The sequence below is a fragment of the Bradysia coprophila genome, unplaced genomic scaffold (genome assembly GCF_014529535.1).
Source record: "Bradysia coprophila strain Holo2 unplaced genomic scaffold, BU_Bcop_v1 contig_24, whole genome shotgun sequence".
Lineage (NCBI taxonomy): Eukaryota > Metazoa > Arthropoda > Insecta > Diptera > Sciaridae > Bradysia > Bradysia coprophila.
Window position 1 is genome coordinate 3,030,766 of NW_023503501.1, and position 9,158 is coordinate 3,039,923.

General features: G+C 39.4%; 3 protein-coding genes across 3 annotated transcripts; 2 read left to right on the forward strand and 1 right to left on the reverse strand.

Moving 5' to 3' along the window:
• Positions 1 to 679: 679 nt before the first annotated feature.
• LOC119077851 (pyruvate dehydrogenase phosphatase regulatory subunit, mitochondrial) lies at positions 680 to 4,160 on the forward strand. Its single transcript, XM_037185178.1, has 10 exons — positions 680 to 1,121; positions 1,183 to 1,395; positions 1,463 to 1,548; positions 1,619 to 2,044; positions 2,105 to 2,161; positions 2,228 to 2,340; positions 2,395 to 2,587; positions 2,654 to 3,582; positions 3,652 to 3,959; positions 4,030 to 4,160. Exons 1-10 carry the CDS (start codon positions 865 to 867, stop codon positions 4,151 to 4,153), a joined length of 2,706 nt encoding a protein of 901 aa, XP_037041073.1. The 5' UTR covers positions 680 to 864; the 3' UTR covers positions 4,154 to 4,160.
• Positions 4,161 to 6,846: 2,686 nt separating this feature from the next.
• On the reverse strand, positions 6,847 to 7,636 carry LOC119077920 (COMM domain-containing protein 10). Its single transcript, XM_037185301.1, has 2 exons — positions 7,521 to 7,636; positions 6,847 to 7,459 (listed from the first exon to the last, which is right to left on the reverse strand). Exons 1-2 carry the CDS (start codon positions 7,550 to 7,552, stop codon positions 6,901 to 6,903), a joined length of 591 nt encoding a protein of 196 aa, XP_037041196.1. The 5' UTR covers positions 7,553 to 7,636; the 3' UTR covers positions 6,847 to 6,900.
• A 1-nt stretch (position 7,637) lies between these two features.
• LOC119077898 (exopolyphosphatase PRUNE1) lies at positions 7,638 to 9,119 on the forward strand. Its single transcript, XM_037185266.1, has 3 exons — positions 7,638 to 7,844; positions 7,958 to 8,190; positions 8,254 to 9,119. Exons 1-3 carry the CDS (start codon positions 7,800 to 7,802, stop codon positions 9,092 to 9,094), a joined length of 1,119 nt encoding a protein of 372 aa, XP_037041161.1. The 5' UTR covers positions 7,638 to 7,799; the 3' UTR covers positions 9,095 to 9,119.
• Positions 9,120 to 9,158: the final 39 nt, after the last annotated feature.

Genomic DNA, 9,158 nt, shown 5'->3' on the forward strand with positions numbered 1-9,158 from the left:
TCGTACAAAATTGGTTCCATTCTCTCCAATAAGTATCAGCTGCAGGACCTATTTTACGGAAACATGTTTCTCAAGTTTCTGAAAGTTTCGAAAATGTTTCTTAAAGTTTCCGAAATGTTTCTTAAAGTTTCTTAAAGTTTTTTAAGGAAACGTTTCTAGAAACTTTAACAAACTTCAGAAACTTTAAGAAACTTTTCAGAAACATTTTGGAAACTTTCAAAAACTTGAGAAACATGTTTCCGTAAAATAGGCCCTGATTCAGCTGTCCATTTACATGTTTACATTCTAACTCGTCGCAGGCGTTACCAAGGTAAATATAGTGAGGAGGTAATGCCATATATAACCGAATCAGATGTGCGGTGGCACGAAAGTTCGATACAAACGCCATCTCATCCCTTCGTGGAAAGCAAAAAATGGAATAGAAAGTCGGGCCATCTGTAGTGAGATAGCGAAAATATTTTTGTGAAATACAAGTAAATCGTAGTCAACCGTTTTAAAAAAAGATGTCATTGGCATCGAACTTATGTGCTAGGCCGCGCGTCTGAATGACATTACCTCCTCACTATATTTACCTTGGGCGTTACCAGCTTTTCATTTCTCTAGGTGAACGAGGTGAACCAGCTCAACAAAACGTCGGATAAGGAAGGTTCTTCTGCTGTCATCGCTGTCATGGTAATCCAGCTTAGTGTTTACTTTTCCCCTATCTGGGCATCTGACAATCATTACTAATCATCACACTCATTCTCATTATCCCAAATCTACGAATTTCTGCCATTAAGTCAGGATTGTTGCTCAAGAAAATTTGCTGATGACATTTTTGGATTCAAGTCGACTTGATGATCTCCAAAGACTGACAATTACAAAATGTTGTCATCCTTGAAAACCAAAAGCTATTTGACACTGCCATGTCGTTGGAAGATAATGTCGAGCTCTTCTCGGCACTTAAATATCACTGCTTCGGATGTGGACAGTCTCGACAACTCAGGTACTAAGATGTTACGAATCCCACCGAGAAAAGCAAAAGTGGTTATTTGTGGCGGTGGTGTGATGGGAGCAGCGGTTGCATACCAATTGGCTAATAGCGGATTAGGAAGCGAAACCGTTATCGTAGAGCAGGCAGCGTACGTGATTGACTTAGTTGTATCTGTCTCTATTTGTCATCTTGATTATCTGATATTTTAGTATTGGAGGAGGAACTACGTGGCGGTCAAGTGGACTGGTAGCCACCTTCAAACCGACCCATTCGCAGGTGAAGTTAGCTCAGCAGTCCATTGAATTGCTGAAAAGTTTGACCGATAAAGGCTTGCCAACTGGTTGGAAGCAGTGTGGATCATTGCATTTAGCTCGGAATCGGGATCGAATGACTCATTTTCGACGAATGAAGTCTCAAAGTGTGTAAGTAGAATGAATTGACTTGATAGCGATCTAATATGATAAAAACCTTCTTTTCCCGTTGTTAAAGTGGTTGGGGCATTGAATGTGAACTACTTACAGCAGCGCAGTGTAAAGAGAAATGCCCTTTGTTGGAAGTGAAGGACGTGCTCGGTGGTAATGTTTCAGAAGACATATTCGAATGTACAGCTAGGAACTTGATCGTTTAACGTTTATCAAAAAATAGGTTTTTGGATACCACAAGATGGTTCCAGTGATCCGCATCTGGTTTGCAAGTCGTTAATTTCAGAATCTCAGCGAATGGGCGTCAATGTCGTCGAATTCAATCCAGTAACAAAGGTTATTCAGGAAAACGGTAAAATAAAGGCGGTCGAAACGAAAAACGGCCGCATCGACTGTGAATATTTTGTGAATTGTTCGGGATTTTGGGCTCGTAACATTGGCCAACTATCCGATCCGATTGTGAAAGTACCGCTACATGCAGCCGATCATTACTATTTGCACACAAAGGTCATTGAAGGATTGGATCCAATGACACCAGTTGTCCGGGATTTAGATGGACAGATTTATTTCCGCGAAAATGATGGACGAATCCTGTGCGGCGGATTTGAATTGGAAGCCAAACCGGCATTCGATAGCGGAACTATTCCCGGTAAGTGAAATCATCATTATCTGCTTCTTGGCACAGTCTGAATTACTACTTAATTTGAAGATTCAATAAACGAACGAGAACAACCAGCTGACTGGGATCATTTCCACGTTCTATTTGGTTCGTTGGTGTTACAAATATCTTGCTGATTAATTCGTTATTCTGATCAAACACGATTCATTACAGAACAGCTACTGAAACGTGTACCGAGCCTAAAAGATGCTTCCCTGGAACGTTTGTGCAATGGTCCCGAAGCATTTTCACCGGATTGTAAATGGATATTAGGCGAAAGTCCTGAAGTGAGTGTGGTCCTCTGTGAGATTGACAATCTTTTTTGATGGATTCCTCCACAGATCCAAAACTATTTAATTGCCGTTGGAATGAAGACTGTCGGTATTTCAGCCGTTGGAGGAGTGGGGCGTGCAATATGCGACATTATACTCAAAGGATATTCGTCTGTTGATTTATATGACTTGGATGTTTCACGTTTCTTGGGACTACATAACAACCGGCGGTTTCTAATGGATCGAGTCAGAGAGGTTCCAGGTGAATCTCTAATTTTATCTTGCAAATTTAACAATTTTTTGAAGTATTCTTTCGTCCTCTTTTAAGGTTTGCACTACGGTCTTCCATATCCTTTCCAGGAATTTTCAACTGGACGCTCCCTTCGAATGTCGCCAATATTCCCCGCACTTCAGTCACAAGGCGCGGTTTTCGGACAGACGATGGGCTACGAAAGACCCAACTACTTCGACAAACAAGGCCTAAATGATCCGGAAAATCTTTCCTTTCGTATATCGGATACGAAAACGTTTGGCAAACCTCATTGGTTCGACTTTGTATCGGTTGAGTACGATGCTTGCAGAGAAAAGGTCGGTCTTGCCGATTACAGTTCATTCACAAAATTGGATCTATGGTCAAAGGGCGATGAGGTTGTAGACTGCCTGCAATATCTATGCTCAAATGATGTTGATGTGCCAGTGGGCTCGATTATCCACACCGGCATGCAGAATCATCACGGTGGCTACGAGAATGATTGCTCGTTGGCAAGATTAGCACCGAATCACTTTATGATGATAGCGCCGACCATTCAGCAGACGCGATGCAGAAGCTGGATTTTGAAAAATTTACGTGGTGCAAGAGTGAACGTTTCGGATGTGACGTCCATGTACACAGCAATTTGCGTTTTGGGTCCATTTTCCAGAAGTTTGCTGGCCGAACTTACCGATACGGATCTGTCGCCGAAAAATTTTCCATTCTTCACTTTCAAAGAACTGGACGTAGGATTGGCGAACGGCATACGGGCTATGAATTTGACGCATACCGGGGAACTGGGCTATGTCCTCTACATTCCGAATGAATTTGCATTGCATGTTTATGGTAAATTGTGGGATGCGGGCCAGAAGTTTGGTATTCAACATGCTGGTCACTATGCCACACGAACATTGAGAATTGAAAAGTTTTATGCGTACTGGGGACAGGATCTAGATACATTTACCACACCGTTGGAGTGCGGCCGCAGCTGGCGCGTCAAATTTAACGTAAGTCTTGATTGAGAGTAGAATGGAACAACGGATTTGAATCGGCGAAATTCTTGTTTTTTTCATCAGAAAAATATTGACTTTATTGGACGTGATGCACTGCTGGAGCAACGCGAAAATGGCGTTCGTCGAATGTACGTTCAACTTCTACTGAACGATCACGATCCAGACATCGATCTGTGGAGCTGGGGTGATGAACCAATCTATCGAAATGGTTACTACTGCGGACAGACAACAACGACCGGATATGGATACACGTTTAAGAAGCAAGTGTGCCTGGGATTTGTCAAAAACATTGACAGAAATGGTGTATCGCAGAAGGTGACTAATGAATACGTTCTGAGCGGTGACTATGAGGTTGAAATAGCGGGCATCAAGTAAGTAAAACCGATTTTGTTTATGTTTTGAGAAAAGTTTGTGTTATGCTGACACTGAGTTCTCTTAAAGATATCCTGCAAAAGTCAATTTACATTCTCCAAACTTACCAACAAAATATCCGGACAAAGAGCGAGAATCGTATCAGGCAACGCGACACAAACAGGATGAACGTAGTTTGTTGTCGTATCGGTGAAAAACAAAACAACTTCCATTTATACTAACGAGTGTACAGTCAGAGGCAGTGAAATTTAAGCATGAATTTGCTTCAGATGTTTTTCAGCTGATCCACACAATCAAAACTGTTTATACGGTTGAAGGTGCTACACGCGAGTGGTAGTGGTAAAACCGTATAAAGACATGTAAACAGTTTTGATTGTTTGTGTGGATCAGCCGAAAAACAGCTGAAGGGAATTCATGCTGTAATTTCACTGCCTCTAACTGTATTTATGCTCAGACTATATACTTTATCGAGTCAATTTCGACGTCAATTCTTTTTGGATTGTGGCGCTCCTTTACAGTGTGTCTAATTTTACATTTTCTAATCATTTTCTTTCCGCACAAGGTCCTAAATGTACGATTAACTTTGATTGCTTCAAAAAAGACTTGAAAAATGAATCGAAAACCTGACCACTTAACTAACATGATATTAAGTCAACGTTAAGTGAACGAGATTCATTTTGTACTCTCAAGCAAAAACTCCATTGTTGTAATTTGTATTTATTTGTTTCTGTTAATAAAAAGCAATAAAGAAAAAAACAAACAATAAAAATCAAAAGTTCTCAGTTAAGGCCAGTTCATACTCGCATAGATTTTTGCGATATATGCGACCATGAACTGGCCTTAATGTAAACAATTTGTCGCAGTGAATTGAAAACGTTCGGATAACAATCGTCAGCATGAAAGAGGAAGAGAAGGTCTAAGAGTTTATTTTAGAAGAACTATTCCCGAAAATTCCCTAATTTCCCTGTTCTTCGAAAATACCAATAGATAGATGTTCCTCCGTTGTTTTTATGTAGTAATATTTAAGAGAGACCGGAATTCCAGAATTTTTGGGAATTTAATTCGCTAAAATAGGCCCTCCCAGGACGTGAGGGTAGTCGTCGTTCGACAGTAACTAACTTTCATTATTCTTCCTACTAAAAACTGTTATACCATGCGGCTTGGCGTGGTGGATTCATTCAAATTAGCTGATTTGATTACAGATATTCATCATGGATCATCTAAAAACTCAATGTACTTACGTCTCAATTTCACAATAAATTCGTTGAACTGCGGTTTACCTTCTCATTTTGCGTCTTTTAAAGTGCTATTATTGCCGAGCAGGGACTTACTTTTCTCCAAGGTAAATATAGTGAGGAGGTAATGCCATTCAGACGTGCGTCCTGGCATATAAGTTCGATGCCACTGACATCTTTTTTTTTTTAAATGGTTGACTACGATTTACTTGTATTTCACAAAAATATTTTCGCTACCTCACAACAGATGTCCCGACTTTCTATTCCCTTTTTTTGCTTTCAACGAAGGTATGAGATGGTGTTTGTACCGAACTTTCGAGCCATCGCACATCTCATTTGGTTATATATGGCATTACCTCCTCACTATATTTACCTTGCTTTTCTCCATTTGTTCAGAAGTGCACATTAGGGTGGTCCAAAAAACACTTTGTGTTCGTTAAACGGGCTTACGTTATGTGCAAGGAGAAAGAAGCAATCACCCGAGTATTTTTAAACAAATTCGAAAATCTTACCTGTCTTATGATCTCTATGAGATTTGTCGACTTTATCCGCAAGTAAATTCGAAATTTTCTGTCGAAACGTCATTGTTGAGAAAACTGACTGTTCCTATTTTTGTGAATTTAAATTTTGAAATTTTTCGAGACTTTATTGGAACTTTCAGAAATAACATTCTGAAAAAAATCCTGCTTACAATTGCTGAATTCAGACTTCGATCTGCAACATGCTAGTGTCATTTTAAAGCTAATTCTTCAGCTATTAACTCCAGTCAATAGTAATGCCTACATCTTACATCATCATCGCTCTCGTCTTGCTCCTCGAGGGAGCATAAAGAGTCTACAAATTGCCGTCATATGTCATAAAAACCATTTAGCGACGTATGCTTTAAATACTTTGTTCGGAATACACATTAAGCATTTGGTCCCCAATGATAGGTCATACAATACCATGTATGCAAAATGCCTTCATTAGCTATAGCAGCATTGGTAGCCGAACCTGTCACTGAAGTGTGATCATATTTAAAAAAAAAGTTTCTTCCATAAAATATTCTCTGGAACATCCTGAATGCAACCAGAGGAGTTTCAAAATAAAATAAAATGGAAAATATGACTCACCCGAATCGGTAAGCCGGTTGTGACTGGGTACGAAACTAAGAAAAACTAACTGTATGTCTGCATAGGATAAACAAATTTGGCATGTGTCTTTACAGCCTCTATTATTTCCGGTAATAACAACAACCGCCTTACTGTACATTTTTGTCAAAAAAAATCTTGACCTTAGCACGTCGTTCTTGGCCCCTTTACATAATTTAAGACCATTTAACAAAGTTAAAAACTAAATTAAGTGACATAATTGCTAGGGCTGCCAAACCAGCAATTTAAAAAAATCATAAAATTTGGACCACCCTAGCGCACATCTTCGCGATTCAAATCAACTGCATCGAGCAAACAGATCGTGTATTTTGCTTACAGAGTGTTTAAGTGAGAGAGATGGCGAAACGATATTGTTCCATCTCGGGGTCTGCTGTGAGATTCTCTTGTATTATCTATGACAGCAGACCCCGAGTTGATTTTCCATATCGCTCTACTTAAACACCGTATCGTTTCATTTTGTTTGGTTTGGTCAGAAAAGTAGTCGCAAATCGCAAATCTAGAGGTTTCATTTAAACTACTGTCTTGTTTATTCAATTCCAATTTTCTCATTAACATTACTTGCTTCGCAACGAATCTAATTCATTCTGTATCGTTTCCAATTGATTGTATAGATTAAGCAGTTCGGAATGATTAATTTCTAGGTTTACTGGCTCACCTGCATTCATTCCCAGCTGCAGCATAGCAATGGGAGTTTTTTCTTTTTGTTGAGCCTCCGACGACAATTGCACCTTTAACTCCCAATTCACATCGTCCAATTCCCTTGATCCGCCGCCTTCAATTTCCAAATTATCCAATATCGGTTTCAAATTTTTGATCCACAACTTCATGATGACATCGATTTTACTGTCCTGCAGTTTGAGTTTGTGTTTCAGTTCCTGCTGAAACTTTGACGGATTCATGATGAATGTGGAGGCTCGCTTCAAAATGTAGGACAGTGTTTTGATTAGCAGCAAGAAATCTTGCCGATCCACCTTCACCAATTGTTCCAGCTCCTCCAGACCACGGTTATCATCATCCGTTTCATCAGGAGACATATTTTTGTGGACATAACTGATTACCGTCGTAAACACCTCGTCATCCAATTTATTTATGATTTTTATTCCCTCGGCAGCTCTGGAAAAGATTTCAATGTTTAGCAAAGTTGTCTAGCCAGGATGTTATGAGTTTCAAACACCTTTCAGTTATTTTGATCCAATTTAAATACATTTTTTCACTGTTTTGAATGGATCTTTCTGTGAATGTCACAAATGGTTGATGAAAACAAAAATAATCGTGACAAGAGGGGAGAGGCGAGAAAGTGTTCAATTTGGTGAAAAAACGTCAAAGAGTGGAAAGATGTTTCGTTGACAGTTGACAGCTGTTGGGATCTGCAAATAAAACATTTCTGGCGAAATCAGCGGGTAAAGCGACGGTTCATTTATTGTTTTCTCCGTAAACTTTTTCGCAAAGTGAAATGAATAAGTTTCTGTCAGAGGCACGAAAGTGTCTGACACTCAAAGTTAGTATTTCTATAGAATATCAAATAAACGAGTTGCACCGGCGGAACGAATGTTCTGTACAACATCATCCTGTTTGTCGACCTATCCCTTGAAACCATCTCTTCTCTTACAGAAACCATTATGCATAATAATCGGCAATGATAGTTGTGACCTCGATTCAGCCGTCTGTGCCTTAACCCTGGCATTTTTCTACACAAAGTATCCGAAATTAATTGACGAATTGGTTCCAGTAGAAATTCCCATCGTACCCGTGTTGAACACTTCACGTACAAATTTGCCATTGAAGACTGAAGTCACTTATTTTCTCAACAAAAATAAAATCTCCCAGGAAGATGTCATTTGCAGGTAAAGTCTGAAATTGCTTGAAACAAAGTCGCAGACATAGTCATCATAAAATCAACATTTTAGTGATGAAGTGGCTGCTAGTTTATTGGACACATCAAAATTTATTCTAGTGGACCATCATCTCAGTCCATTCAACAAACAAACAATTAAGGTCATCGATCATCGCCCCTTTTATTCTGGATCGAATCTGCCTGCCGACTGTCAAGTGAATATAAGTGAAGTGGGTTCTTGTGCAACTTTAATTGCCGATTTGATATTCGCATCGAATGTCGATACCAATTGCGATCAGATAAGAGAAACACTAAGAATGCTACACGCACCGATAGTCCTCGACACAGTCAATTTCTCAAAGGATGCCGATAAAGCTAAACCGTTAGATCAATCGATATGTGATAAAATCGAAGGACTGCTCGACATTGACGCAGAAAATCGTAACCATTTATTCAATGAATTGGTTGAAGCTAGAGCTGATGTCAGTTCGCTAGACTCTCTTCAGATACTGTCGAAGGATTTGAAAATAATTTATAGCGTTGATGGTCGTCGAGTTATCGCCATTCCCGGCTATCCAATATCTGTGCTCGAGTACACGAACATGTTAAATGCCAAAGAAAATCTATTAAAATTTTCCGATATTCATCGATGCGATGTCATCGTACTGATGGGAATGAAAGTTGTCGATGGCCAGGTGTCACGTGACTTGGGAATTGTTAATTTTAAAGATCATCATTTATTCGATAAAATTGTTGAGCGACTTATTGATGAAACATCAACGTTATCGTTGGTAGCAGACGAGAGTGTGGATTTCTTGGATGGGAAATTTTATGCTCAAAAGAATGTGAAAGCATCAAGGAAGCAAATACTTCCGATGGTTAAGAATGTGTTGGATGAATTATACGGAAAATGATCGATTAAAGTAAAATTGAAGTTACGTCCGAAGTGTCTTTACTATTACTTATTATAAGTAGTGA

Coding starts and splice junctions, on each gene's coding strand:
- LOC119077851 (XM_037185178.1), top strand. CDS start 865: ATGTTGTCATCCTTGAAAACCAAAAGCTATTTGACACTGCCATGTCGT. Junction 2,341..2,394: donor TATTAGGCGAAAGTCCTGAA/GTGAGTGTGGTC, acceptor ATTCCTCCACAG/ATCCAAAACTATTTAATTGC. Junction 3,960..4,029: donor GTTGAAATAGCGGGCATCAA/GTAAGTAAAACC, acceptor GTTCTCTTAAAG/ATATCCTGCAAAAGTCAATT.
- LOC119077920 (XM_037185301.1), bottom strand. CDS start 7,552: ATGTATTTAAATTGGATCAAAATAACTGAAAG. Junction 7,460..7,520: donor TGGATCAAAATAACTGAAAG/GTGTTTGAAACT, acceptor AATCTTTTCCAG/AGCTGCCGAGGGAATAAAAA.
- LOC119077898 (XM_037185266.1), top strand. CDS start 7,800: ATGAATAAGTTTCTGTCAGAGGCACGAAAGTGTCTGACACTCAAA. Junction 7,845..7,957: donor GAAAGTGTCTGACACTCAAA/GTTAGTATTTCT, acceptor CTTCTCTTACAG/AAACCATTATGCATAATAAT. Junction 8,191..8,253: donor CAGGAAGATGTCATTTGCAG/GTAAAGTCTGAA, acceptor TCAACATTTTAG/TGATGAAGTGGCTGCTAGTT.